This window comes from Oratosquilla oratoria, chromosome 17 (genome assembly GCF_046742065.1).
Source record: "Oratosquilla oratoria isolate Oo_2021 chromosome 17, ASM4674206v1, whole genome shotgun sequence".
NCBI classification, from domain to species: domain Eukaryota; kingdom Metazoa; phylum Arthropoda; class Malacostraca; order Stomatopoda; family Squillidae; genus Oratosquilla; species Oratosquilla oratoria.
Window position 1 is genome coordinate 61132675 of NC_134793.1, and position 13816 is coordinate 61146490.

Genomic DNA, 13816 nt, shown 5'->3' on the forward strand with positions numbered 1-13816 from the left:
AGGAGGAAGAGCATCCGGGCGTCGAACACCCTGCAGCGCCCTAGTCAACCGTGTTCAAGAGGGTCCTCTTCCGTGCCAGTGAGCGAAGAAGAGGGGTACGTGAGTCCGGTCAACACGCTGAGCCCTCAACACACGCGGAGGAACCCGGCCTCCAGAGACCCGCCGCTCCTCGCCGTCGAAGGAGTCCCGGTGTTGCCAGAGGGTGCAAATCCTCAGCAGTGTTCCCCAGGATCCCGGACGTGCACAGCTCAAGTAAGTGGAAAAAGGTCTTTAGCTTCTTCAAGTTCCCCTCAGCCTGTCCAAAGTCTCTCCAGACCTGTCGAAACCACTCGTGAGGGGCCCCAAGTCGGAGAGCCTTCAAGCTTTCCAAAAGTACAGAATGAGCCAAAGAAGTCCCGAAGTTACTCGGATCCCGAAATGCCCCATGTGGAAGCTGGTGGTAAATATTCAAATTATGAAAAGCAAAACATTTCTGACCTTCCTGATGTTACTCTGTCCAGCCGCGTGTCGGTACCCTCGCGGCCGGGGGTGAACTGTGGTGATCAAAGGCGACACTTCGAGTGGGAGGGTGAGAACGAGGTCAAGGGGGTTAGCCAGGTTGACGAACTGGTAGACACTAAAATAACGTCAGAGGAGAATAGTCAATCAGAGGTCGACAGTGAGAAGGACTGGGAGGACACAACGACCGGGGTCTCGCCAGAGTCGCCGCAGAACATCTTCGACCCCCTCTTGCTACACCTGGCGTCCTTGCACAGAGACATAGCCGAAAATAACCCGACGGAGGTCGTTCGGCTTCGGAGGAAGAACAGTGGTAATCGCGACCGCAGCTACTTCGGCACGGCATCAAGGGCGCTGAGGGACACGTGGCGAAAGTCCGAGTTCTGGTTCAAGAGGAAATCCCTCTTCGAAGTGACTTCCCCCACTGGGGAGAACACCCCGAGCGGCAGCAGTAGCAAAGGCACGAAGTTCAATTCGAAAACCCTACCGAGGCGGTTCCGCGACCTTTCGCAGACGTTGGTCTCCCGTGAGAAACCTCAGGACTTTCCCCCGAGTAATGCCCAGTGCCAGAGTGCGGGCGACGCCGCCCTCTGGCTGCGGCTATCGCGCGAAGTCACGCCTACCCTCAGGAGGGCGCTGGGGAAAGACAGTGCGTTCCTTGAGTCTCGGAGGAACTCGATGTCCCCCGCTTCCAGTTTCCGAAGAAGGAAGTCCAACAAATGGAACCAGAAGTACAAGAACGCTTTCAGACTTCGGAAGCGCTCGCCGGTCACTCAGGGCACCAGCGAGTGGGGGACGGTCAATGGCTGCCCCTCTCCGGCGACGTCCGTCCCCGAGTCGTCGCCCACGCCCCCGACCCCGTCTTCTACCCCGGACATTACAATAACTCTCTCTCCGCCCTCACAAGAAGCCACGCCCACCCCGGACGTGGCCTTGACAACCTCGACTCCTGTCGAGGTCGATGCCTTGAGAGAGAGGTCGGCGTCTCCCCGACCCAACAACAAACTTCTTCAGCAGGGCACTTTGCTCAGGTTCCTGGGCAAACTGCGCCGGCAACAAACGACCACGGCTGCTGATTTGCCGGAGGCCGCCTCCGTAAGTCATCTTCAAGAGGGTAATACGCGCGCGCGCGCGTGCGCTCGTGTGTGTGTGTGTGTGTGTGTGTGTGTGTGTGTGTGTGTGTGTGTGTGTGTGCGCGCGCGTGTGTGCATTGAAGAGCCTGTCTTAGCATAGGGATGAGGAGAGGTTGGCACATGTGTACTTGAGTGCGTTTATATTAGTATGCTTTCAAGCATCCTGGAATGCATGTGGGAGGCTCAGGAAGAGAGGCATGTGGAAGCATAGATTAAGGAATCCCTGGACTAACCTTCCTGCCACTGAAAATTTACCAACAATTATCACCCTGGAACTACCAACATATGGAAGAGGATATCGCAGCTCTAAGCACAAATAGTAGAGTAGAAGTGTTGTGCGACATTGCCAAGGTCCTTCCGCCACTAGAGATCATTATAGTACTCTCGTGCTAAAACACCCATGCTTGGACCTGGCTCTGTAGTGCCTGTTCTATAGGCCTCGTTCTGCTTTTATTCTCTTCTCCCCTTTTCTCCCTTGGCCACATCAATTTTCTCTTACTGTCAAGCCCCAGATGCTGCCACCCCAGATCACACAGGAAACAGAAAACATCACCCTTACTTCCCCCATACACAATACTGTACATGGTAGTATACTTCTCATGAGAGATATATGGGTTAACCTGAGGGATTGTTGCTGACTATCTTGGAGGTGAAAGGATTCTTACAAGAGAAACCAGAGATCATAAAGTAATTTGGCTGTTCTTTATATCTGTTGTTATAATTGGTCTGATCTTCTTCCCATAACCTCCTCAGTTTCTTTTCGTGGCTCCTTTGTTGCCTATATGAGTCACTGTTCCTCTTAATACTATGTTGATAGCTATTTGTCTCCATGAAAACCTGTGGGGTCTTTCTTTACCGTATGCACGGATTGCCATCATGGTAGTACTTTTTTATCATTATTATATTTCTGGTATTTTTGGATATTTTAGCATGAGAGGTGTGGTGACGGGGGCTAGAAGAATACTGAGAATTACCCTATCAGCATTCTATCACTGTGACAACTCTGTCAACATCTACCACATAACCTGCTTGTGTTCAAGAATAGGGATATACCTGTGAATGTTTCTAAATTTTGCACTCACAAATGTTCGAATAATCAGTCATGGAATTTAGCTGTTTGCTGTCCCTCCTTGCACTTGTCTTACACCCTTGCAAATGACATGTTTTCTACCAAAACCCTTTATTTTTTTTCTTAATTCATCTTGTATTTTCTATTATCAGGGTATTTTCTTCACTGATTGTAATACAATTAAAGGTCTAATTTTCCATGGCTCCTCCCCATAGCCATCTCACAGCATACAACTTCATGACCAAGCACAGATGTGGAATTGAGATGTTCACCAGTTCACTGACCTCGTTCCATTCTCCCACAGAGTCGGAGCAGCGTCAGTGGGGGAAGTGAAGACGGCCAGTCCAACTCACACTCCTCTGACTACGAGGATCAGGATGATATCGAGGTGAGTCAAAGTAGCCTCTGTTTTTATTTTGCAATTTTCAGGGTGCCTGTTCTTTTGAACTTGTGCGTGTGTGCCTCATATCCATAGGAGTCCACACAACACTAGGCTTTTAGATATGTTACATGTTTTTTCTTTATATCCACTGGAAGCTGTGGAACTCTCTTCCTCCTCACCTTTCCTCATCTGTCTATGACCTGGATAGGTAAAAAACTGTTGACTTTGAATTGGTGTGCTCTTATTTCTTTCTCCCTCTCCGATTGTAAGAGGCTTGTAGATATAGGTAGACAAATGAGGTAGATAGAGGGGTAGGTGGAGAGAGTTTAATTTTTATGAATCGGGTGTTTGGTGAACAACAGTTCGTAGGCGAAGGAGCTGCACAAGCTCACTCTCTGTCTAATTGCTTTGAGTCAATAGTGCATGCGAGATTGTAACGGTGGATCTGGTTGGAGAACGGGTGGAGGAGAAAAATTAATTGGTTCACGATTGTGAGATCACGCACTTAGGGAAGTTCTTAAAAATAACATTGAATATCATTGGACAAAAGAAATCATGACGCCATTGCAGAACTGACGTAGGGCCCAAATTGAGTATTCCCGACGGGAGTCCCCTGGTGTAACTTAAAGAACCAAGTGTAGTAATATTCGAGAAGAAGAAAAAATTAAGCTCCGTTTAATTCCCTTTTGGACACATGGAAAGAATGAGTGAAGAAAGATTAGTAATTGTAAAAAAAAGTGTGGAAGGCAGAGGTGGAAGGAGTGAATATGAGGGGGCGTCCTAGGATGAGATGGATGGATGGGGTGAAAGGGGCATTACAAAGGAGAGGAATGTCTGTGGAGGAAGGACGGGAGATGACAGAAGATAGGGGTGAATGGAGAGGGGTTGTGTATAGATGATGCTGTGATGCATGAGGGGGAGTGGGTGGGAGATGGGGGGTTGAGGAAGTATGTATGAGAAAAAAAAAATTGACGCAGCCCGAAGGGATTTCTCCCCGTCTCCTTTTTTGCATGAGGGGACGGAGAGGGGGGGGGCGCCGAATTTATGAAGCGGCCTTGCTGTGGATGTGCTGTGTCTTGCGACACTGCTTCTGACCCAGGGCAGTGGACAGGATGCAGGGATGACCCGTCATCCAGGAGGTGCCAAGATAGGGAGGGTGGAGGGGAGTGGAATATATAGGAAATGGAATGGGTGTGAGTGGTTTCTATGCCTTTTTCTTTTTGGCTACCCCCATGTGGGGGGAAAAAGCCTTTGGTATATGTAGGTATGTATTAATTCCCCCCTCCTATACATAATACTAAGTGGATCTTGACTAAGTCAGATGATCGGAAGCACAGGACCTTCCTACTGAAATTGTGAGTGGCAGTGATGAAAGGAAAGTAGAAAGTGAAAGACTTACAATACGAAAGTAAATGCACAAAAGACGGTACATAGAGACGATAACAGTTGTGACAGTCGATCACACCGATATATTTGATAAGAAACTGGCAATGAACAGGGAGATAATAGTATTCATCCTACTCAATTCACCCACTAGACCTAGAAGTAGCACTCCCCGACCTTAACCCCCCCCCCCCAGTATATAAGCCCATGTTTCCCGTGTAAAATTGTTAACTTTGTATCATGTAACTTTGTAAGACTGTAATTCTTTATATTATTTTGAAGATTACTCTTTGTAGTCGAAAAATTAATTGAAAATTGAAGACTTAGGTCGACTTGTCTTTGCCCATCCTCCTGAAGCAAATCTACGGTCAGAAGAATTGAGAAAATTAGAAAGAAGATTAATAAGTGCCAGAATGCTGTTGTGTTCAACTCGTTCTGTATTAACTTTTTTCTGGTCTAGAAATACACAATCAGTCCATCCATCTCTTTCTTGTATTACATCTATTAGCCTTGAATAGAAACACATTAAGTTTGTGACGCATGATCGTCCTTGTCTAATCCAAATTACCTTGGATTTAGCACGTTGTTTTTTCCAAATGCCTTACCCATCACAAATTTTAGCTATCGTACTTGTAAGAGAGACCGGCCTTGAGTTAGTAGGGTCTTCCTTGTTTCCCCCTTTATATATTGGTACTATATTTGCTCTTTTCCAATCTTCTGGAACTTTTCCTTCTTTCAAGGAACTGCTTATTAGAATATGTATTTTGTCTGTTAGTTCATTCCTGCATTCTCTCAAAATCCAGTTTACAATTTCATCCGGTCCATGCGATTTTCTGACATCGAGATTACTCAAGTAATTCATTATTTCATTCCTTGTTACTTCTATCTCTTTCATAGGGGGGACTTTCTCCTCCCACTCAATATCTCTAGGTTGTATGTTCTCCCTTGTAAACACCGATTTAAAATGCTTGTTCATAATTTCTGCCATTTCTATTTCCTCTGTGTATTCAACTTGTAGTTTATCTAATTCTTGTTTGTTTTTCAGTTTGTTGTTTACAAATCTGTAAAATTTGGTTGATCTTTACATTTTTCAATGACATCTTTTTCGTATTTTCTCTTTTCTTCTCCGCACATTTGTACATATTGATTTCTATAACTAGTATGTATTTTCCATTTTTCAGGTCTTTTGTATTTTTTCCATTTTATCCAAGCTTTATCCCTTTTGTCTTTTAATTCCCTACATCTTTTGTTGTACCAACACTTTACATATCCTTTTTATTTGTTTATTTATTTTTGTCTTGGAACATACTTTTCTACTCCTTTATAAATTTTTGGCAAAATATTCCATTTCTCTTCTACTGTTGTTTCCTCCTTGTGTATCCATTCCCAGTCTGCTTTTTGAAAGAATTCTCTTATTAAAAAAAAAATCCATACACCAATGTTCCTCCTTTCTATATTGTTCGTTTTTTCCATATATTTTTCTTCATTTAGTTCCAGTTCAACCACTATGTGGTCACTTTTACTTATTGGTGTCGTATATTCAATCTTGTCCACTATTTCGGGTTCTGATGTGATTATTAGGTCGTCTCGATGGTTCTTCCTCATTTCTAGACCTAGTATTCTCTTGTATCCATTGCGTCATTGTATGTTCTATAATCATATCACCTAGTACATTTCCCCATAGGTCGTTTCCGCCCTTCACTGTCATCTCTTCCCAGTAGATTTCTTTACAATTAAAGTCACTCATTATAACTATTCCTCCTCTATCTTCCATTATTTTATTTAGTGTTATTCTTGTGTTCTCTCTCTTCCCACGAAGCCGTTTAGGAGGCACATGATTTACTACAAACTTCCTGCTCTTCCCATCCCTGTCCTCCATTTCCATCATAATCATATTTACTTTATTCTTTCCATATGTGACATTCCTCACATTTATATCCTTCTTAGTCAGGAACATAACTCCACCCCCTTGTTTTACCTCTCTGTTTCTAATCCAATAAATATATGCACCATGTCCTACACTGTTGGGTGGTAATGGACCTTTCAATATTGTTTCTACAATTCCCATTATATCCGGTTCTTTTTCCTTCAAGTAACCATTCAGTTCGTTCAAGCCTGTTATTAAGCCATCTATGTTTGTGTAAGACACTTTTGATTTTCTACTTCCATCGTGTTTTCTGTTTCTTTTCCATTTTTCTCTGCTATGAACCATTTCCTCACTTTCATATCCACTACTCTGCAATAAAATTTCTCTTTTTCTGACTGTTATTTTCTCGTTTTTTCCTTAGCTTCTAGTCTTTTTGTTTTCTCATCTTACTCTTTCCTCTTTATTCATTTCTCTTTTTATCAATACCTGTTTATATTGATCACTGTTTGCTAGTTTCCCCTGTTTTTACTAAGATATTCTCTGCTGTCGTTTGTGACTAGAATTTGATCCTAACTGGTCTGGTCTTATATGTATTGTATTTCCCTATTCTATACATTTCTTCAATTTCTTGTCCATCCTCTTGAACTACTTCTAATAACTTGTTTACCTTTTCCCTTTCCTCTTTTACTCTTGTGGTCCTATTTGGATTATGCTTCACCTTTTCTCTCATCACTTTAATGACTGTGTCCTTAGTTTGTTCCTTCTTCTGTTGTGTCACTATATCTCTAAATACAATTTTGTTGTTCGCTTGGACTTTTCTTCAACCCTGTGCTTATTTTGATTTGGACTCTTTGTTCTTTTTATTCTTCCTCTTTAATTCCTCATTCTCATCTTTTAGTTTTAACTTTTTAATTCTTCTATTTCTATAGTTAAGTTTTGATTCTCCTTTAGTTCTTCCAGTTTATCAACTCTTTGGGTAACTAGTGTTAATTGGTTAAACCTAACCTCCAATGCTTCGTTCATTTTTTTTTCTTAAGTTTCTCCTCTAGATTTACTAGTCAGGGAGGTTGTCATCTCCTCCCTCATTAAATCCATAAAAGCAGGTATCTTCTATTTCCATTGAGCTGCTATTATCTATATTTCTGCTTTTGACACCTCTGCTCCCCTGTTCTATCTCGTCTGTGTGTTCTGCACTCCTTTTGTTTACACCCCTTCGAACGTCCGGGGCCCGTTCGTCCCTTTCCTCATTCCCTTCTATTTTCCTCAGTAATCCCTCCCTTTTTTCCTTTTTTCACCTTCCCACTACACCACGAGCTCTCCCCTTCCCTATTAAAACAACAAAGGTACTCCCTCGTTGAGATCGACGAAACTTGAATTTTTCCTGGAGTTCCAAACTTCGTTGTCACTTCGACCGACGTGTATTTACCTAGTTGTATTTTACGGGAAGGGGAGCTATGCTCGTGCTGTCCCGTCTTCATATCTCATTTTATCTAAACTATTTTTAAATTCATGTATTGTTTTTGCACACACCACTTTCTCATCTAACTTGTTCCAACTGTCTATTACTCTGTGAGGAAAGCTGTTCTTTTTCAGATCTCTTCTATAGCTGTCTTTCTTGATTTTCTTTCCATGCCCTCTTGTATTTCTATCATCCCATTTTATCAGATTCTCTCTATCAATAATTTCTATGCCTTTCATGATTCTGTAAATAGCTATCAAATCTCCTCTCTCTCTTCTTTGCTCTAGTGTCTGTAGTTCAAGTTTTGCTAGTCTCTCTTCATATGATAGTTTTGAGAGTGTTGGTGCCAATTTTGTAATTGCTCTTTGTATTCTTTCAACTTTTTTTTATACATTTTTTTGTACTTGGTGACCACATCGTTGCTGCATATTCCAATCTTGGTCTTATCAGAGTGATTGAAATTTCTTCACCATTTCTTCATCCAGATATGTAAATGCCACTTTGATTGTTCTTATTAAGTTATAAGTTTCTCCAAAAATCTTATTTATATGTTTCTCAGGTGACATATTCAAAACAATGACTCCCAGGTCCTTCTCATTTTCTACTTTTTTTATTCCTTCTTCTCCCAATTTATATGATCCTGTTATTCTGTTTTTGCTTTTTCCAAATTCCATTATACTACACTTTTTAGTGTTGAACTCCATCTCCCACTTCCTGCTCCATTCCCATACTTTATTTAGATCACTCTGTAGTGACTCACAATCTTCTTCCGTGTTCACTTTTTTTAATAGTTTTGCATCATCTGCAAAGAAGCTCACATAACTTTCAATTTCTTCATCCATATCATTAATATAGCAAACGTTATTGGGGCCAGTACTGTTCCTTGTGGAACACCGCTTATTACGTCATCCCATTTTGAGTGTTTGTCTCTTATCACTACTCTCATTATTCTTTCTTGCAAAAAGTCTTCCATCCACTTAAGCAGTTTGCCCTGGTACTTTGTCAAAAGCTTTTTTTAGGTTTAGAAATGCACAATCAGCCCATCTATCTCTTGTATTATATCTATTAGCCTTGAATAGAAACATATTAAATTAGTGACGCATGATCGTCCTTGTCTGAATCCAAATTGCCTTGGATTTAGCACGCTGTTTTTTTTTTTTTTTTCTAAATATTTTATCCATTTACTTTTGATAATTCTTTCACAAATTTTTGCTATTGTACTTGTTAGAGAGACTGGTCTATAGTTGGTAGGGTCTTCTTTATTTCCTCCTTTATATATAGGTACTATATTTGCTTTTTTCCAATCTTCTGGAACTTTTCCTTCTTTCAAGGAACTATTTATTATGCTATGTATTTTGTCTGCCAGTTCATTTCTGCATTCTTTCAAAATCCAGTTTGCTATTTCATCTGGTCCATGCGATTTTCTAACATCAAGATTACTCAAGTGTTTCATTATTTCATTCTTTGTTACTTCTATTTCTTTCATAGGGGGGACTTTCTCTTTCCATTCGATCTCTTCCGGTTGTATATTCTCCCTTGTAAACACTGATTTAAAATGCTTGTTCATAATTTCCGCCATTTCTATTTCCTCTGTGTATTCAACTCCTCCTCGTCTTAATTTCTCCAGATCTTGTTTGTTTTTCAGTTTGTTGTTTATAAATCTGTAGAAAAGTTTTGGTTGATCTTTACATTTTTCTATGAAATCTTTTTCATATTTTCTCTTTTCCTCTCTGCACGCTTGTACATATTCATTTCTATAACAAGTATATATTTTCCATTTTTCAGGTCTTTTGTCTTTCTTCCATTTAGTCCAAGCTTTGTCTCTTTTGTCTTTTAATTCTCTACAACTTTTGTTGTACCAGCACTTTACATATTCTTTTTCTTGTTTTTGTCTTGGGACATACTTTTCCACTCCTTTTTTTTTTTTTTTTTTTATAAAATTTTGTCAAAATATTCCATTTCTCTTCTACTGTTGTATCTTCATTGTGTATTCTTTCCCATTTTTCATTTGAAAGAATTCTCTTATTTTATCAAAATTTGTTTTTTTATACATCAATCTTCCTTTTCTATATTGTTCATTTCTTTTCATGTATTTTTTCTCATTTAGTTCTAGTTCTATCAATATGTGGTCACTTTTACTTATTGGTGCCTGGTATTCTATCTTTTCCACAATTTCAGGTTCTGATGTGATTATTAGTTCTAGTCTCAATGATTCTTCATTTCTATACCTAGTGTTCTCCTGAATCTATTGTGTCATTGTGTGGTCAATAATCATCTCAAGTAGAGCATTTCCCCATGAGTCTTCTCCACCCTTTACGGTTATCTCTTCCCAGCAGATTTCTTTGCAATTAAAGTTGCCCATCATAACTATTCTTCCTCCATCTTCCATTATCTTGTTTAATGTTATTCTTGTGTCTTCTAACATACTTTTATGTTCACTCTCTTCCCACGAGGCTGTTTTTGGGGGCACGTAGTTTATTACAAACTTTCTGCTCTTCTTATCTCTGTCTTCTACTTCTATCATAATCATCTCTACTGTATTCTTTCCATATGTGACACTCTTCACGTTTATATCCTTCTTAGTCAGGAACATAACTCCACCCCCTTGTTTCATCTCTTTGTTTCTAATCCAATAATTATATACATTGTGTCCTATGCTGTTGGGTGGTAGTGGACCTTTTAATTTTGTCGCAACAATTCCCATTATGTCCGGTTCTTTTTCCTTCAGATACTCGTTCAGTTAATTCAGTCCTGTTATTAATCCATCTATATTTGTGTAGGACACTCTTAATTTTCTGTTATTTCCATTGTATTCTCTGTTTCTTTTTTGTTTCTCTCTGTTATGGTCCATTTCCTCAATTTCATATTCACTACTCTCCAGTAGAATTCTTCTTTTTCCGATTCCGTTCTGGACTCGTTTTTTTCTTTAGCTTCTTACCTTTTCATTTTTTCTTCCTCTCTTTCCTCTTTATTCATTTCTCTTTTTATCCATACCTTTTTATATTGTTCACTTGCTGCTAGCTTCCCTGTTTTTGCTAAGATATTCTCTGCTGTTGTTTGTGACCTGAATTTAATCTTAATTGGTCTGGTCTTATCTGTACTATATTTTCCGAGCCTAATCATCTCTTTGATTTGTTTCATTATTTCAGGTTCATCTTCCTGAACTAATTCTAGTAAACTGCTTGCTTTTTCTTTTTCCTCACTGATTCTTGAAGTTCTATCTAGGTTATGTTTCTCTTCCATTCCTAATATAATTATACATTTCTTTTTATTTGCTAAGTCTCTTACTATATTCTCCTTCTGTCTCATCACTTTGATAACTGAGTATTCAGTTTGTTCTTTCATTTGCTGTTTAATTATGTCAGTAAATGCAACTTTACTGTTTTCCTGGATTTTTTCCAACCATGTGCTTCTTTTGCTATGGCCTCTTTATTGTCTTTATTATTCCTCTTTAATTCTTCATTCTCCTCTTTTACTTCTTTTAACTGTCTTTTTAATTCTTCTATTTTTTTTTGTTCGCCTTCTCTAGTTCTTCCAACTTTTCAACTCTCTGCGCAATGTTAGTTACGTTACCGAACCTGTCTTCCCAATGTTCGATCATCTTATCAAGTTTCTCCTCTAGTCTTGTCAATCGGGGGAGGTTGGTATCCCCCCCACCCTCATTAAATCCCTGGAAATTATTATCCTCACCTTCCATTGTGCTGCTCTTATCTATATTTCTAATCTTTACATTTTTGTTAATCCCATCACCAAAATCATCGGTCCTTCGTTTGTTTACAAGACGTCTGGCCTCATGTACCAAGTCTTCCCTTTCCTCGTTTCCTTCCATTTCCCTCAGTAATCCCTTCCCTTCTCCTTTTTCCTCACTTTCCCACGACACCACGAGTTATCCCCTTCCCTGTAGATACAATAGGTACTTCCTTTCCGTTGAGGTCCACGAAAATTTCACTTTTTCTTCAGAACCGTTAATCCTCACCGTCCATCCGACAAGTGTGTGTGTGTGTACACACACATCGTCGGACTGACAGCGATGATTGGAACTCTGAAAAACAACAACTAATTTTCGTGAATTTCAGCGACGAGGGAGTACCTGTGTTGTAGTAGTAGGGAAGGGGAAAGCTCGTGGTGCAGTGGACAGGTGATAAATGGAGAAGGGGAGGCATTATTGAGGATAGTGGAAGAAAATGAGGAAGATGAGGAACGTGCCTCGGACGTCAGAAGAGGTGCAAACAAAAGATGTGCAGACGACACAGATGATGTCGATCAAGTAAGCAAAGCTGTTAAAAGTAGGAATATAGATAAGAACAGCCCAATAGAAAGTGGAGATAATTATTTCTAGAGGAAAAACTAACAAAAATGAAGAATCATGGGAGGTTAGGTTTAGCCAACTTGCACTAATTACACAAAGAGTTGATAAACTGGAAGAACTAAAGGAGAACCAGAACCTAAATAAACAAATAGAAGAATTAAAAGTACAGTTAAGATAATTAAAGGATGAGAATGAGGAATTAAAAAGGAATAATAAAGAAAATAAAGAGTCCATGGCAAAAGAGGAAAGTGGTTGGAAAAAAGTGCAAGAGGATAACAAAATTGAATTTAGAGATATAGTGAAACAACAGATGAAGGAACACACTAAGGACACAGTTATTAAAGTGATGAGAGAGAAGGAGAATACAGTAAGAGACTTAGCAGATAAAAAGAAATGTGTCGCATCTCATTACATATATATATATATATATATATATATATATATATGTATTTACCTATTTACCTAGTTTTATTTTGCGGGAAGGGGAGCTATGCTCATGGTGTCCCGCCATTGTATCTCCCAGTGTCTAGTTTGCTTTTAAACTCATGAATGGTTTTTGCGCATACTATTTCATTATCCAGTTTGTTCCAAGTGTCCAAAAACTCTATGTGGAAAACTGTTTTTCTTCAGTTCTCTTCTATAGCTATGTTTTTTTATTTTCTTTCCATGTCCTCTTGTGTTTCTCTTGTCCCAGTTAAGTAAGTCCTCTCTATCGAGTATCTCTGTGCCTTTCATGATTCTGTAGATGGTCAATAGGTCATCTCTCTCTCTTTGCTCCAGTGTCGGTAACTCCAGTTTAGCCAATCTCTCCTCATATGATAGGTTTGCAAGTGCAAGTGCCATTTTTGTAGCTGCTCTTTGGATTCTTTCTTTATATTCTTTTTGGTACTGGGGGACCACAATGTCGCCGCATACTCTAGTCTAGGCCTTATGCCACTTTTATTGATCTTAGCAAGTTGTAAGTCTCCCTGACAATTTTGTTAATCTGTTTATCATAGGACAAGTCGTTCGTGATAATTACTCCCAAATCTTTTTCGGATCCTACCTTCTTTACTTCCTTGGTTCCAATTGTATATTTTCCTGATATTCTGTTTTTGCTTTTTCCAAACTCCATTATGCTACACTTCTTAGTATTAAAGTCCACTTCCCATTTCTGACTCCAGTTCCATACCCTATTTAGGTCTTCTTGCAGTGCTTCACAGTCCTTATCAGTTTCTACTTTCCTTAACAGTTTGGCGTCGTCAGCAAAGAAGCTCATGTAACAGTTCACATCCTCGTCCATGTCATTCATATAGATAGCAAACATTATTGGGGCCAGTACAGATCCTTGCGGTACTCCACTGATCACCTCTTTCCAATCTGAATATTTTTCTCTGAGCACTACTCTCATCTTTCTACCAGTCAGGAAGTCCTCCATCCATTTTGGTAGGTTCCCTTGTATTCCTCCTATGTGTTCCAGTTTTTTTTAGTAATTTTCTGTGGTACTTTGTCAAAGGCTTTGTATTTACCTAGTTGTATTTTAAGGGAAGAGGAGCTATGCTCGTGAGGTCCTGTCTTCATATCTTATTTTATCTAAACTATTTTTAAATTCATGTATTGTTTTTGCACACACCACTTTCTCATCTAACTTGTTCCAACTGTCTATTACTCTGTGAGGAAAGCTGTTCTTTTTCAGATCTCTTCTATAGCTGTCTTTCTTGATTTTCTTTCCATGCC

General features: G+C 39.8%; 1 protein-coding gene across 1 annotated transcript in view; it reads left to right on the forward strand.

The window, feature by feature from the left end:
* LOC143034309 (uncharacterized) overlaps positions 1-13816 on the forward strand; it is a 334099-nt gene that overhangs the window by 257700 nt on the left and 62583 nt on the right. Inside the window, exon 7 of the mRNA XM_076200244.1 lies at positions 3005-3088. Coding sequence (XP_076056359.1) covers positions 3005-3088 — 84 coding nt within the window. The remainder of the gene's footprint in view (positions 1-3004; positions 3089-13816) is intronic.